This window comes from Penaeus monodon, chromosome 1 (genome assembly GCF_015228065.2).
Source record: "Penaeus monodon isolate SGIC_2016 chromosome 1, NSTDA_Pmon_1, whole genome shotgun sequence".
Lineage (NCBI taxonomy): Eukaryota > Metazoa > Arthropoda > Malacostraca > Decapoda > Penaeidae > Penaeus > Penaeus monodon.
Window position 1 is genome coordinate 6,495,432 of NC_051386.1, and position 15,134 is coordinate 6,510,565.

The window sequence follows — 15,134 nt, forward strand, 5'->3', positions numbered from 1 at the left end:
TCACTATATTCCATTCACAGTGAGAAGGAAGTGGGAGTATGTGAGGGAGGGGGATGGGGGGATGGGGACAGTACCAGTTGTGATATGTTTCTTTCATAATGTAAAAGTTGTGGGATAAAGGCCTGCCACTCTTTAATATGCCCTCCATGGTAATGGTGAATAGTAAAGCATGCACATTACGCATGTTACCACAGTCACTTTAACCCATTGCCGACGGGTGGCATGTACGTACATGCCATGGCATGTCGGGACCATCTGCCGGGGGTACGTACGCACATGCCATAGAGTATGCATGGACATGCCATGAGTTTTTTTTTTTTGTTACAGTCACGGCAAAAGATTATTTTTTTGCCAGTGAAAGTGTGATTAAGTCGGTTCTAACACTTTCTCATTTTTACCATGCAACAAACAAAAAAAATGCAACAAACCGACAATTTCAACTCCATGATGCCACACACTGCTTATTTTATTCGGACTATACACCGAATAATGATCAACTATGGAGTCTATATAGCAACAAAAATACCCTTCAGTCTCGATTTATCAGGAAGTTTGGCAAGTAGAGACTGTAAAAAATAATGAAAATTGAAAATACAACATATCCTCGTAGTATAACGAAGAAAAGGCATGGGATGCTGGTATTTGGCATGAGTGGTCGTGCATGCTCGGGCGACGATATAAGCCCCCGGCAGCGAGGACCCGGCCTCTATGAATGCTACCCGTCAATTATGGGTTAAGAGTTAAAGTGCATCAATATCTTTAATATTTTGAAGTTAACCCAAAGGATGGGGATGGCAGGATTACATACCAGGTCCACTGTAATTTTAGTTTATTAATGTGTTTATGCAGAGATGTCTTCACAAATGCTTAGTCACCAAGAAGTCAGTTACTATTTCACATGTTCACACTTTTCCTTGATTTCTGTAAAGATTGTTGTTAAATAGTTTTGCTGTTTTTATTGTTAGTAGTATTTTAATAGCATTGTAATAAATCAATAATAACAATAACGGAAAAAAAAATCCACAAATTCAGATAATGAGCAAATCAGGCACAGTTACTAAGGCCTACTAAGTGACTCCTTGTTGACTGAGCACTTGTGTACCGACCTTTATGCAACAAAATCACAAAAGACTAGAGCAGACAGTACTTACACCCAGATCCATTGGTTTAATTAAAGATAATAAAAGCAAGTGGGTTACCAAATTATAAATGAATGTGTATTGCATCTTATCTCAGTGGTGGAGTGAAGAGAACTTAAAATAAAAGTCAGTTTTCATTTCAGCTGGTCGTTTATTGAATTTTCAAAAGTACTTTCATCATTCATTTTATCATGTAGATTTAATTTAATTATGGTAAAAAAATAATAATAAAATTAAGCAAGGTATACCTTTATTGTCAGATATTTCCAGAGAAGGGGTTCCAATATTCAGCATTCGTATATGCCTAGGACACAGTATAGTCCCTTCATAAATATAAATTTTTCCTAATTTCCATGGTGTGGTAAAAAAATCTAACACTAAAATAAGAAACAGCATCCTGTAAAGTAAAAGAAAATTTGTAACTGACGTTTATCCTTTCCCAGCGCTCGTTAACTTCTTTCTCTCTTTCTCTCTTTATCATTCTTTTTTTCTTTTACTGAAACTTTTTCAAATGACTTTCCAACAAGTAAAAAAAATATATATTTACTTTATTGAGGTAGAAAAAATAAAATTTGTCTCACACACACTCACTCTTTCACTCACTCACTCACTCACTCACTCACTCACTCACTCACTCACTCTCTCACTCACTCACCACACCGAGTGAACATATCCAAAATGTAACATATCCAAAATGTCCCATTAATGTTGTTTTCCATCCTTTTAAATTAAACCTTTTACCACAACAAATAAGGTATATATTAGGAATTTTATGTGTTGAATGCCTTTTGGTGTTTTCACAAGTAGTATGTTTGTGTTGTTATGGATGAAAGTGATTGGAGTGGTATCAGATGGTTAGGTCTCAGTATTAAGTGACAAGAAGTATGCGGAGCTGAGTTGTGCAGGTTGCGAGACGTGGCTGCTACAGGTACTTGCCCTCCCTTGAGTGAGCTAAGCGAACAAGCAATAAGCCAAACATTTCTTTCCAGGTTCACCAGTGTAGTAGATGGGATGTATATGACTGGTATGGCTTGGTGCTGTAGGTGAAGTGGAGTTTTTGGGGGAGCTGGAGAGTTGGCAAAGGACTAGGTAGTCCTGGTGTTGCTGTTTCTTGACTGAGATGCTCTGGAGTGGTGATCGTTAATGATCTCAGTTCTGGATCCCACAGCTTAAGTCGGTAGAAGCTGTGTCAGCAGACCGGGAACAGGGGGAGCCTGTGGTCCAGTTAGTGCCGTGAGGTTTCTGGTGTCAGCCAGTCAGGTCTCAACAATGAGCCACAGGAAGCGTGGACAAGGCTGTTGGACCTGTCCCAACCTTGGAAGTATGCAGAGTTGAGTTGTGTAGGTTGTAGATCGTGGCTGCTACAGTGTATTTGTGTGTGTGAGTGAGAGTGAGAGTATAGATATTCATTTGTGGGGGTATCTTTTTTTTCTATAAATGTTTGATATCCAAGAAGGATTTTATGAATAAAAGTTAAATGATACACAAGATATAATTCCCTAGTCAATTATTAGTCCCTTATTTGATTGCCTTTGCTCACTTTAAATTTAGAATTAGAGTATAATATAATTTTTTCCATATAATCACTAATACATTCTGCATTGGTTGATTTGACTTTCATTTTTTGCTCTTGAAAATCAGTAAATCATATACTTCTTTACAGTGTCTATTAATGTTATATGGAACTTACTTTTTCTTATATATGCTCCTTTGCAATATACCATAGTTGTCATCCTATAAAAGGCACTTGCTTTAAGAAAAAAAAACAGTGAATAATTACCCTGCATCTAACACCTCCTTTCAGGCTAGGTACAAGCCTCAATGTTAGATGGTGGTGTGAGTTATGGTGAAATATATTGCATGAAACAGCAGTATGTAATCAAGAAAAAGGAAGTCTCTTACAAAAGAGTTATTCAAGATACAAAATAATGGTTAGGCTTAAGGGGCCAAGGTCGGTAATATGTGAAAAGGTTTTATATTTCAGTGGTAAAATGGAAAGCAATTCAAATGCTCATGTGAGTTTCTGGACCAAATAGATATAAATTACATTATCATTTGTAACTGCAGACATGTAAGCCTACAAGCAAACCATCAAAGTGTTTAGATTATTTCCTAAAAGTACTTAATTATGAAACCACTTGTTTTAGTGATTTACATAATTTTTTTTATTGAATGTATTGATTGTTTATTTTTTGTTTGGTAAGAGAGAGGCATTCTAAATATAAGTAAACAGCACAGGAAACAGAGATCCAGGCAGAAGCACAGGAAGGAACGGGACAGTTATAAGAAAACGGGAAAACAGTGGTTGGATTCAGGGGATCATTGCTGCTTCGTAGATGTCTTTGTCTCATTTCAGCCCCATGACAGTAGTAAAGCATGGGAACAAAATGATTACAATATCATTAGCAGGAGCAGGAGAAGCTGATTGATTTGTCATCCATCTTAGTGCCTTTATCTGACTACCATCCAGTGTTTGGTATCATTGCCACCATTCCTATTATTTTTACATTCAGAAGAAATCTACCTTAAGGGCAACACTCATTGAAGTTCAGGTAGAAAACAACATTAGTTGATCATTAGTTGAGGCAGGTGACCCCTGTCTCACTTTATTTAAGCAAAGTGAACCACCGAAGTACAGAGAGATGCATGTGTTTTATAGGCCAGCAAATATGGTATATTAGAAGTACCATACATTTATCACTTATCCTTAAATTGGGCGGCACAAAACTCTACTTAGTAATATGTAGTCAGCATTTTAAACATTTTTGGTATTGCATGTACAAAACTTTAATTAGTTGTACTTCTTTTGCAGGTATAACCTGACAAGTGGGAAATACCCTTTTGAAGGGGAGAATATGTTTCGGCTTTTTGAAAACATATGCGAGAAGCCTTTAGTCATGCCAGAGGAACTGGACCCTGTTCTCAAGACACTGCTAGAAGGAATGCTGAGAAAAGAGCCCAGTGAACGGTTATCCCTGAATTTGGTCAAGTCTCATGAGTAAGTATGAGAATAATTGTCATAATCTCATGTAATGAACATCGCTATTGTTGTCAGATTTTGATTCATTTTAATTCAGTATTTATATACACAAGACCCCAGTCAAGAAGTGGTAATTTATTCATCTTGGTGGCAACTATTCTTGCCAACATACTCACCTTTAAGTTAATAGAGTACTGATATCAGTAGCTTCTAAACATTACTTATTTGATTTTTCCTCCTCCTTTTCCTCCTCTCTCTCTCTCTCTCTCTCTCTCTCTCTCTCTCTCTCTCTCTCTCTCTCTCTCTCTCTCTCTCTCTCTCTCTCTCCCTCTCCCTCTCCCTCTCCCTCTCCCTCTCCCTCTCCCTCTCCCTCTGTAATGGTTACGACTGATGGGCGAATAAAATATCGGCAGAGTTCTTCTGTTTATTCTAGATCAGAGCTGCGGGAGCTAGAGGTGTTGACCGAGCCGACGCTGGAGGCAGAGTGACTTCGGCTCTCTCAGTTTTTGAGGGGTTCACAAAATATTCGCTAAACATAGAATATGGCAACAATGGTTTTGGTGGGAAAATGTCAGTACAGAGTTTCTGTTTTAAGGCAGTGTATGGGTTCTGTGGTCACATGTCCGGTCGCGGACACTGGATATGTCAGTACAATTAAATCGTAAACATCGGGTAACTACAATATCGTCAATAATAATGATTGCAAACATAATGATTAAGAATAAGGATTTTTTTACAAACATTTTGAGTATAATCAAGATATAAGTTCACTTGTAATTATAAAGTATTTGGCGGTAAGGGTCGGAATCGCTTGCTCTGGGGGCACTTTGCCTTTGTCATTACGTTCTGGGCGCAGGTCAGTGTTGGTGCAGGCGATAACCAGTAGAGTCCAGGGTACCGTGGGAACTAAGGGTATGAGTAAAGGGGGGGGGAAGGAGAACCATTAAACCGCCCGGCCACCTAATCAGGATCGTCCTCGATCCTGCTGCAGTGGATGAGCTGAGGGCGAAGTCTCGACAGCGGGGATGCAGGGAGACTCGGTCCCTGCGTGGCGCGCGGTTGGCAATAGGTGGAGTGGGTGCAGTGTGACCCACGGCTGAGCGGGTCTCCGGATAGAGGTCTTTGTCATCTTTGGGCTGATGGCGTCCGCGGAAGACAAAGGAAGTTGCACTCTGGGGAAGACAGTGGCAACGAAGTAGCAGGTGTAGAATCAGGAGACAATATCTGTGGGGGTGAGACTGGTGAGGGAACGTTGTCGGTTGAATTCATCCTCGTAGTGTGTGCTGGCTAGTTTGAGCGTATCAAAGTGATACCAGGCTTGACTGCAGGTAATGAGATTTTGGCACAGAGCTTTGTTATGTCGTACCTTTAGAACTCGTAATGGTCCTTCGAAGTCTGGAGCAAGTTTAGGCATAGGAGAGGACTTATCTGATACACGATGGAAGACGAGGACGCCGTCGGCGATCTCCTTCCGTCGGGCTAGCTTGTGTTGCTGAGCGATGATGCGGTCCCTTTCTACGCGCAAGTGCTCGCGGGCGATGCGGTAGGCTTCTTGCTTTCGGGCGATCACGATCTTCGCGTAGTCGTCTCCGTAGACGGGAGTAGGGCGCTGTTGCAGGAGTTCGTAGGGGAGACGCTGGTCGTCTCCGTACACGACGTAATTGGGGATGTCACCTAGGGAGGAGTGGAAGGTGCTGTTGATGGCAGCCTGAGTGATGGGAATCCACAGGTCCCACTCATTGTCTTGTGCGTTGATGGAGGTTCTGAGGACGTTCAGGATCGTTCTGTTGAGTCTTTCGACGAGGCCATTTGCCTGAGGTCTGTATGGGAGTATATGAACGAGGTCGATGTTAAGGAGTTTGCATAGGCTGCGGAGTACCTGATTAGTGAATTCAGTACCGTTGTCACACATGAGTTGTTCAGGAGCACCATGGCGACAGATGACGTGAGAGAGGAAGGCGCGAGCAACTGTCTCTGCACTTTTGTCAGGGATAGGGGCGAGTTCAGTATAGCGGCTGAAACTGTCAATCATGACGAGCAGATAGCGATTTCGGTTCGCTGTGGGAGTGAAACCGGAAAGAATGTCCATACTCACTCTGACGAAGGGTCGTTCTGGTATGTCGTAAGTGAGTGCAGGCGCTGGGGCGGCGGTGTGACCTTTGTAGAGGGGGCAGATCTGGCAGCTTTTGATGTGACCGATAACTCGTGGACCAAGTCTGGGGAAATAATAACGAGAGCGAGCCAGCTGCAAAGTTTTGAAAATACCTTGATGTCCCGAAGTATGAGAATCGTGGAGTAGCTTGAGCACCGTGGGGACAAGGACTTCGGGGATGACCAGTTGGTGGTACGTTCGGCGTTGTTTGGATCCACGCAGTTTCTTAGGAGCTGATTTCCGGAAGAGCAGGCCGTCCCGGAGGTAGAGCTCTTCGATGGGGAGGTTTCGATTCGTCGGCGGAAGCTTAGTGTTATCCTCGAGGTAGGCGATGATATCTGCGTACAGTGGGTCGTCACGTTGCTTTGCCTGGAGTTCGAAGGGGCTGAGGACAGAAAGGTGATTGACTGACACATTACGTGATAGCGCGTCCGCCACCTTGTTAGCTGAGCCGGGCGTGTAGTCAATCTTGGGGTTAAACTCCAGAAGCGTGTCAACCCATCTGGCTTGACGACCTTTGACGTGTCTTGAATCTGTGAGAATATACTTAAGTGGGCGATGATCAGTTAGAACGTGGACATCGTAACCTAAAATAATTTCTCTGAAGTGCTTGAGAGCCCAGACGACGGCGAGGGCCTCGAGGTCAGTGACGGAGTAATTTCTCTCGGCTTGGTTCAATTTTCGACTAGCAAAGGCGATGGGTTTGTAGCGTCCATCGTGGCGTTGCATAAGGGCGGCTCCTAGCCCTATTGACGAAGCATCTGTGGCGAGATAGAAAGTCTCATTAAAGTCGGGGAATGAAAGAACTGGAGCTTCGGTGAGGCGTTGCTTGAGAGCTTCGAATGCTTGTTGCTGTTCGCTGGACCAGGCGAACGGAGTGTCTTTCCTCAGGAGACGAGTCAGAGGTTCGGCGACGATCCCGAACTTCTCGATGAAGGGGCGATAAAATCCTGCTAGACCAAGGAAGGATTTTACCTGAGTGACTGATGACGGCACCGGGAAATTCTGTACGTCCCGTACCTTTTTGTCGTTGGGGCGTAGACCGGTTGAGTCGACGGTGTGGCCCAGATACTCGGTTTGTCTGCGGAAGAACTGGCATTTCTTGACGTTTATAGTCAGATTCGCGTCGGCAAGGCGTTGGAAGACTAATTTCAACTTATATTCGTGGTCTGCAATGTTCTTGGAGGCGATTAGTAAGTCATCTAAGTAGAGGAAGGCTACATCACCAATCAAGCCTTGCATAATCAGTGACATTAATCTCGAGAAGGTAATAGGCGAATTCCTAAGACCAAGGCATTCTAGTGAAGCAAAATGTCCATGTGGAGTAGAAAAGGCGGTGAGGTCCTTTGAAGATGGATCCATCTCGACTTGAAGGAATCCATGTGCTAAGTCTATCGACGAAAAGATAGCATGACCCTCACCTACTTCTTGGAGAAGTGTGCGTATCGACGGTATGGGGTAGCGGTCAGGGACGGTGGCTGCGTTCAAGCGGCGGTAGTCGATGACGGGGCGCAGAGATCCATCCTTTTTGGGTACGAGGAGCATCGGTGCTGACCACGGTGACTGAGAAGGTTCGATGATGCCTTGGGCAAGTAGGGCGTCGGTAGCCTCTTTGAAGGCAGCTCGGCGGCTGTGAGGGATACGGTAAGAAGGTATGTAAATGGGCTTCGTACCTGGGATGAGGTCGATGCGATGTCGGAGTACATTGGTGCGTCCCAAGGGGCGGTCCTTGGTTGGAAGTAAGAGGGGAACTCCTTCAGTAGTCGTCGCAGAACATCTTCTCCTTCTGTGAAGTCCATAGGCGGGAACTCGCACAGAGTCTCTTCAGGTCCGGGTGCATCAGGGGCGTCCGTAGTAGCTGACGTGTTGCAAACAGGTGCGATGGGGGGCTCTACTTCAACGACAGGGAGATCAGTGACCTCACAGTCGCACACTCGTGTCCCACGACGCAGGCGAACGGGAGTGCAGGTTGCGTTGATCAGGCGCAACGCACTCTTTCCGTTGGCTACCTCGTAGATCGCGGGGAGAGCACAGAGTCCCTTCACACGGATGCAGTCAGGTGTGACAAGCGCCGTCCCATCCGTAGATGTGACACGCACGGGAACCAACGAGTCTGTGAAAGGGGGAGCGTGAATTTGAGGAGACAATGCAGGCGGGCGTGTCCGTCTGGGGCGCCCAGGAGAATGAGGAGGAACCTGTTACCGTGGAAGACTTGGCGATCGGTGTCGTCGAAGTGGTATTGCAGCGATTCTGAAGATCCTGTGTAGAGGCGTTCGTGGCAAAGGACGAGCGACGAGTTTGGTAGTCCTTCGACGAGTCGTCCGGCGTCGGGTCGACTGCGGGGAGTTGCGATAGAGTCGTGGCAGCTGCAATATTAGCAGAGTTAGAAGAGGAATGCCAAACAGAACTCGGCGTGGTGAGACGATAGACGTTACCTTGGTGAGTGACGGTATCTCTGTCAGGTTGTTGATGAATTTCGGCCTTGTGCATGAAATTATAACCTAACAAGAGGTCACCTGGGAGATGAGCATCATCTACGACAACGAATGGAAATGAGTACGTCTTACCGGAGAGGGTAATGTCGAGCTTAACTTCTCCCATGACCTTGAGGGAAGTTCCACTTGCGGCTCGTACGCACCACTTTGAAGGGCGGACTGGGGCAAGGACGTCGAAATCCACGAGCGTTGAGAGAGGGGCGAGGCTGACGGCACTACCGCTGTCAACGAAGAAGTATGCTGGTCGTCCTTCAAAGGCTGCAGGAAGGAGAGGTGCGTCGCCCGCAATGATGTCGTCTACAGTTCTGACGGTTGCGGTGAGCAAGGTTCCTGTAGTAGGGGCGTGGCTTCTAAAAAATGCGAGTTAGTTTGCAGAGGATTATTCTGGGATCTCATTGCGTCTTTGGTTTTCTTAACAAGATGAGGGAATCCTCTGCAAGCATGCCACATATGACCTTCTAGATTATGGTAAGGACAGAAAGGGCTACTATTACATTCCCTAGAGTGGTGCCCTGAACGGAGACAACGCCAGCAGATACCATTTTGAGGAACCCAAGTGAAGTCCTTTGTCGTCCTGCGGGGCTGGCTAGACGTCTGCTGTGTGGCCGGATATCGTGCGTTCGCAGGTGAGGGTTGACGCTGACGAGGGGGCTGCGACTGGCGAGAAGGCTGCGGCTGACGAGAAAACTGCAGCTGACGAGAATTCTGCGGCTGACGCGGTTGGTTTGTTACTCCTGTTGCCAAGACCTGGGCTGCGGATGCACTAGCAGGCATGTAATTAGGGGACTGTGTATAGGCTTTCAGGAATGCATTGGGCACGTCCCTTGCCATTTTAGGGAGTTGCATTTTATCAAGGACAGTTTCCTGTTGGCCGTGAGGTAAAGCAGAAAAGAAGGTGCAGAGGGTGAAATAGGTTTGGAAGACATTATAGTTCGCGTCTATTGCGTCTGCAATTGGCTTGAAATAAGAGAAATTAGAGGAACCACGAAGAGCGCACGTTATTCGGTCGAATGCTGACCGAACATTTGCACCTAGAAGATGCAGGTCAATGGGTGAGAAAGAGGAAGGTCTCAGGTTAAACATACGTGCAGTGTGTAGGATTGGGGGAACATCCTTCGTAGCGAATATCAGTCGGAAGTCGGTCTTAAAATCATCCCATGTACGGTTCTTACTCATTTCAAAAGCGGTCAGGACTTGTCTTACAGGAATAGAAGTCTGGTCGAGACGCTGCAACACATGTTGCAAGCAACGTTCACTAAATTCAGAGGAATTCGATTGGAGAGTGCGGGATACGTGGCAGCCACATATTCCTCAGTCTCGCGGAGCATAGCGTCTACAGTAATCTTGTCAGAGCCATCAAAACGAACTATGGTCGAGAGTGGTTGGAGGCGAGGAGTAGAGTCAGTAGGAGTAGGAGGAACAGGGGTAGCGGCGTCAGAAGGCATAGTTGGAGGAGTGAGAGGCGAGGCAGGAGTGAGCACAGGTGTAGCGTGAGGGGAGAGTAGAGTGACGGAGTTGAGCGGTGAGGGAGGAGTAGAGGAGAACAATCGTCGGTCAGTGTCTAATAAGTCTGAATTAGTTCGTTTACTACGTAGTACTTCGGTCGCTGGGTGATACAGAAGACATACACTTCAAATAAAAAGAAAAATGGAAGAGAGTAATCTAAGGGTGTGAATTAAGTAACTCCGAGTGAGTTTGCGTGTGCGTGGCGCGAGTGGTGAGCGAGAGACTGGCTGAGGGGAAATCTCGTTTTCTGTGCGGGGAGACTGCAAAGAACAACGAGAGGGAAACACTTCACTTCACTGATAATTCCTAACCAACGAGGTAAACTGTACAAGATAAGCAACTCACCTTAATTTGGCAGGCAGGGAAGTTCGGACTTGAAGTAGCCAGCAGTCTCTTCGAATTCTCTACGGATTTGTGGTATGTGTGCGATATCCCACTTAGCAAGCCACCAGTGTAATGGTTACGACTGATGGGCGAATAAAATATCGGCAGAGTTCTTCTGTTTATTCTAGATCAGAGCTGCGGGAGCTAGAGGTGTTGACCGAGCCGACGCTGGAGGCAGAGTGACTTCGGCTCTCTCAGTTTTTGAGGGGTTCACAAAATATTCGCTAAACATAGAATATGGCAACAATGGTTTTGGTGGGAAAATGTCAGTACAGAGTTTCTGTTTTAAGGCAGTGTATGGGTTCTGTGGTCACATGTCCGGTCGCGGACACTGGATATGTCAGTACAATTAAATCGTAAACATCGGGTAACTACAATATCGTCAATAATAATGATTGCAAACATAATGATTAAGAATAAGGATTTTTTTACAAACATTTTGAGTATAATCAAGATATAAGTTCACTTGTAATTATAAAGTATTTGGCGGTAAGGGTCGGAATCGCTTGCTCTGGGGGCACTTTGCCTTTGTCATTACGTTCTGGGCGCAGGTCAGTGTTGGTGCAGGCGATAACCAGTAGAGTCCAGGGTACCGTGGGAACTAAGGGTATGAGTAAAGGGGGGGGGAAGGAGAACCATTAAACCCTCTCCCTCTCCCTCTCCCTCTCCCCCTCTCTCTCCCTCTCTCTCCCTCTACTCATTATTTTGCACACAGTTTCATAGATGCACACTCAAAATGTTAATCTGTTGATTAACATTTGATACCAGGAGGACATGTGTATACATACCCAGTCCATTACGATTTTAGTTGTATTTATTTTACTCACAAATAGATGTCTTTAGATGTACTTAATAGTCACCAAGTATTCCATTATGAGGCCTACCTCATGAGTCGATGTCGGTTTGTTATGATGGCTATAGGCGTGGCCCGGCAGATACAGGTTAAGTTATGACCTGTTTTTACATGTGGTATCAAATCCCATTGCATTATATAACATGGATAGACACCACAGACGATTAACACTTGTGCCATATGTTTATTGAAAAGAGAGAGAGAGAGAGAGAGAGAGAGTGAGTGAGTGAGTGAGTGTGAGAGTATACAGTACCTATTTTTCTCATTATAGATTCAGTTCATTGTAGTGCTGTTCTGTCAATTTTTTAAAATAAAAAGCTTCACAAGTGCTTAGTGACTGCTGGCCTACCATATCTCGCTTTTCCACAATTTTCATTTCATTTTTGTGAAGAAGTTATTTCTCATACTATTGTTATCATTAGGAACATTATTATTATCATTATTGACATTATGTTTATTGTTATAACACTTAACAATACTGATAATAATTTTTAAAAATATCTGAATATTCAAAGTTGCAAAGAGTAGAGATGACAACAGGTAGGCCTAGTAATTCCTTGTAGAGCCATCCATGTTTGAAAAGAAATGGTAATAATTTATAGTAGCACTGTATATTGATATAATCATTATTATCATAGGAACATATCTGTATTTAGAACTTAAAAAGAAAATTATCCCATAGTTTTTTGCAAATGCTTGACTCTGTCCTGAAGAACACTATTACAGGTTTTAGGCCATTTAATTCATCTCCTTCCTTCTCTTTTTCTCTTTCTATTTTCTTTTCTCATCTTCTTGTCTCATTCTTTTTCTTCTCTTTTTCTCTCTTTCCTTCTCTTCTTCTTTCTTCTTTTCTCTCTTCTCTTCTCTCTCTCTCTCTCTCTCTCTCTCTCTCTCTCCTCCTCTCTCCTCCTCTCTCTCTCCATCTCTCTCCTCTCCTCTCCTCCCTCCCTCCCTCCTCCCTCCCTCCCTCCCTCCTCCTCCCTCCCTCCCTCTCTCCTTCCTCTCTCTCTCTCTCTCTCTCTCTCCTTCCCTCCCTCTCTCTCTCTCTCTCTCTCTCTCTCTCTCTCTCTCTCTCTCTCTCTCTCTCTCTCTGGTTTCTCTCTGTCTCTCTCTCTCCTTCCCCACTCTCCCTCTTCCCTTACACTTTCAGATATGGAAATGTCTCACAAAATATTTCTTTTGTATGAAAGTAACTTTTTAGACAATCTTTATAAAAGTTTTGTTAGATTCAATACTTTTATGAAACAACTGCTTTCAGATTTCAATAATTTCCTTCATTTGTTGTTTTATCTCTACTTACTTTATTTGATTTACCTATCATTCATATCATATAATCTTTTCTTTTGCATGATAGTTGGTGCTGCAAGAAACATCCCCGAACAGAGGAAGAGGTGTCTCTGGGTGGAGATGATGATCGTCACAGCATAAGCATAGTTCCTTACCTCCGGTCAAATTACTATGACTCCGAGTCAGAAGAGGAACTCTTCACGGAACACCAGCTCAATGGTAGGGTTTGCTGATTGTCACTGAATCAGGTGCTATGTTATACTATGTAAAGGTAATGTACAGATGATCTGAAGAAATTTAGCATTCCTGGGGTGGGAAGGGGGTAAAGTATTTCAAATTGGCATATTAAGGTTGAAAAATAATATCTGTTATTTTCCCTCGTTTATAGCCCAATAGGTCCCTTCAAGGTTTATAAGAACAGTGCATATACCTTGTAATTGGAAATATAGACTATGATAAAATTGATTTCAGTGGCACATCTTTTTATTTACTAGAATCAAGAAACCAGGCAGAATGCAAGTCAGAAATGTCAGGCACAGATCTTCAAGAAACACGTGGGGCTCACACAAAGCGAAGAAGACGTAAACCTACCTCATGTATTAGTGTCAAATCCATTACCTCCTGCAAACAGTCTTGACACTGCACATGCATACCCTATTGATGTTGGTACTGGCTGAGCTTCTGCTGGAGGCTTAGGGTATAAAGATTAGGAGGAGGAACTTCATATATGGCCTTGTATATCGTGCACGAACATCATCGATCTGAGTACATTTGTTTCTCCTCAGACTTTCATCACCTTCATTATCATTTTTGTGAAACTTCACTCCTTTGTCATGATCATGATGCAAATACTTGAAGAAAGGGAATCCAGTATGTAAAAGGTCATATAATTAAAGAATAATCCTAGTACAGTCTGGGAGAGTATGTGTGAATTTGCATGTGTAAGCATGCATGAGTGTATGTGTGGGTCTGTGTGAGTGAAAAGATTTGTGGATAAAAATAGTGTTCAGCTTATACCAGGTTATATATACCTTAGAAAGGTTGATTCAGGTGCAGAGTGGGACCAGGACTGTGACAGATGATGTCAAATGAGTAATTATTGAGGATGTAGGTCTGGGATTTGCTTTTCAGGTTAGTAGTGGGTGTGCCCACCAGAAGTTGTAGGGAAAGACTCTGTATATCTTTATTGTCTACTCTTTCCTCCCCCCTCTTAGCCCCCCTTCTCTCTCTCTTTCTGTCTCTCTCTCTCTCTCTCTCTATCTCTCTCTCTCTCTCTCTCTCTCTCTCTCTCTCTCTCCTCTCTCTCTCTCTCCTCTCCTCTCCTCTCCCCTCTCTCTCTCTCTCTCCTCTCCCTCTCTCTCCCCTCTCCCTCTCTCCCCCCTCTCCCTCTCTCCCCCCTCTCCCTCCCTCCCCTCTTCTTCCTCCCTCCCTCCTCTCCCTCTTCCCTCCCTCTCTCCCTCCCTCCCTCTCTCCCTCCCTCCCTCTCCCTCTCCCTCCCTCTCTCTCTCTTTAGAAACAACATTTAATAATGTACATTTGGCACAACACAGACAAATACAGCTTTGACACTTGGACAGAACATAGTCTCATAACCTTTAAGTAAAAGAAGGTAATAATGAATTAATGTTAATAAAATTCTCTTAACCCCATGCACCCAGGCACCACTGAATTGGCCAAGTACAGAGTCACAATACTTGAGCCGCCATTTGTGACATCACACAATGCTAGTTCAGTGACTTGGTCATTGTGTGCCATGCATCCTCATTGCTAATAGCTGTATTATAAAAGTTTGATGAAATAAGAGTTTTCAGCCAATTTTGGAAGGCTGTATCTCTGCATGAGGATGCATGGTGCACAACTTTTCTGCACTGCTTAGTGCACCTTGGAGAATGAAGCCACACAAAGCATCAAACAACCCTGATGCCCAGGCTCTGGCCCAATACTTAACTGTCAACTATGTGTTTAATCCTGGGTGCAGTGAGTTAATTTTCAAGTTTAACATTTGACATATATGGTATGCTGATATACTGCGATAGTGAAAATTTGACAAATTGATTATCACCTTTAGTGGTTGATTTCCAATGATTGGGCAATAAGAATATGGTTAGAGGAGTTTTGTCTGTGGATATTCATTACACTGAAAATCACTTTTTTAGGCTAGGGTGCTTTTCCACAAATTACAGCTGTGCCAATGCTTGCATCATAATCAAAGAACCTAATCAATGCATTTATTTTTGGCAGATTTTTCTTTAATCAAAGGTTGTCATAACCCACTGTAACCCTTTTGTTCTGTCTTTTCCACAGTTCCATAAGCAGAGCATTTGCACTTGTGTTATGG

At 44.0% G+C, this 15,134-nt stretch overlaps 1 protein-coding gene across 1 annotated transcript in view; it reads left to right on the plus strand.

The window, feature by feature from the left end:
- LOC119584004 (serine/threonine-protein kinase stk11-like) overlaps positions 1-14,072 on the plus strand; it is a 20,772-nt gene extending 6,700 nt beyond the window's left edge. Inside the window, exons 6-8 of the mRNA XM_037932667.1 lie at positions 3,952-4,137; positions 12,864-13,015; positions 13,291-14,072. Coding sequence (XP_037788595.1) covers positions 3,952-4,137; positions 12,864-13,015; positions 13,291-13,433 — 481 coding nt within the window. The 3' untranslated portion in view covers positions 13,434-14,072. The remainder of the gene's footprint in view (positions 1-3,951; positions 4,138-12,863; positions 13,016-13,290) is intronic.
- The last annotated feature ends 1,062 nt before the right edge of the window (positions 14,073-15,134 follow it).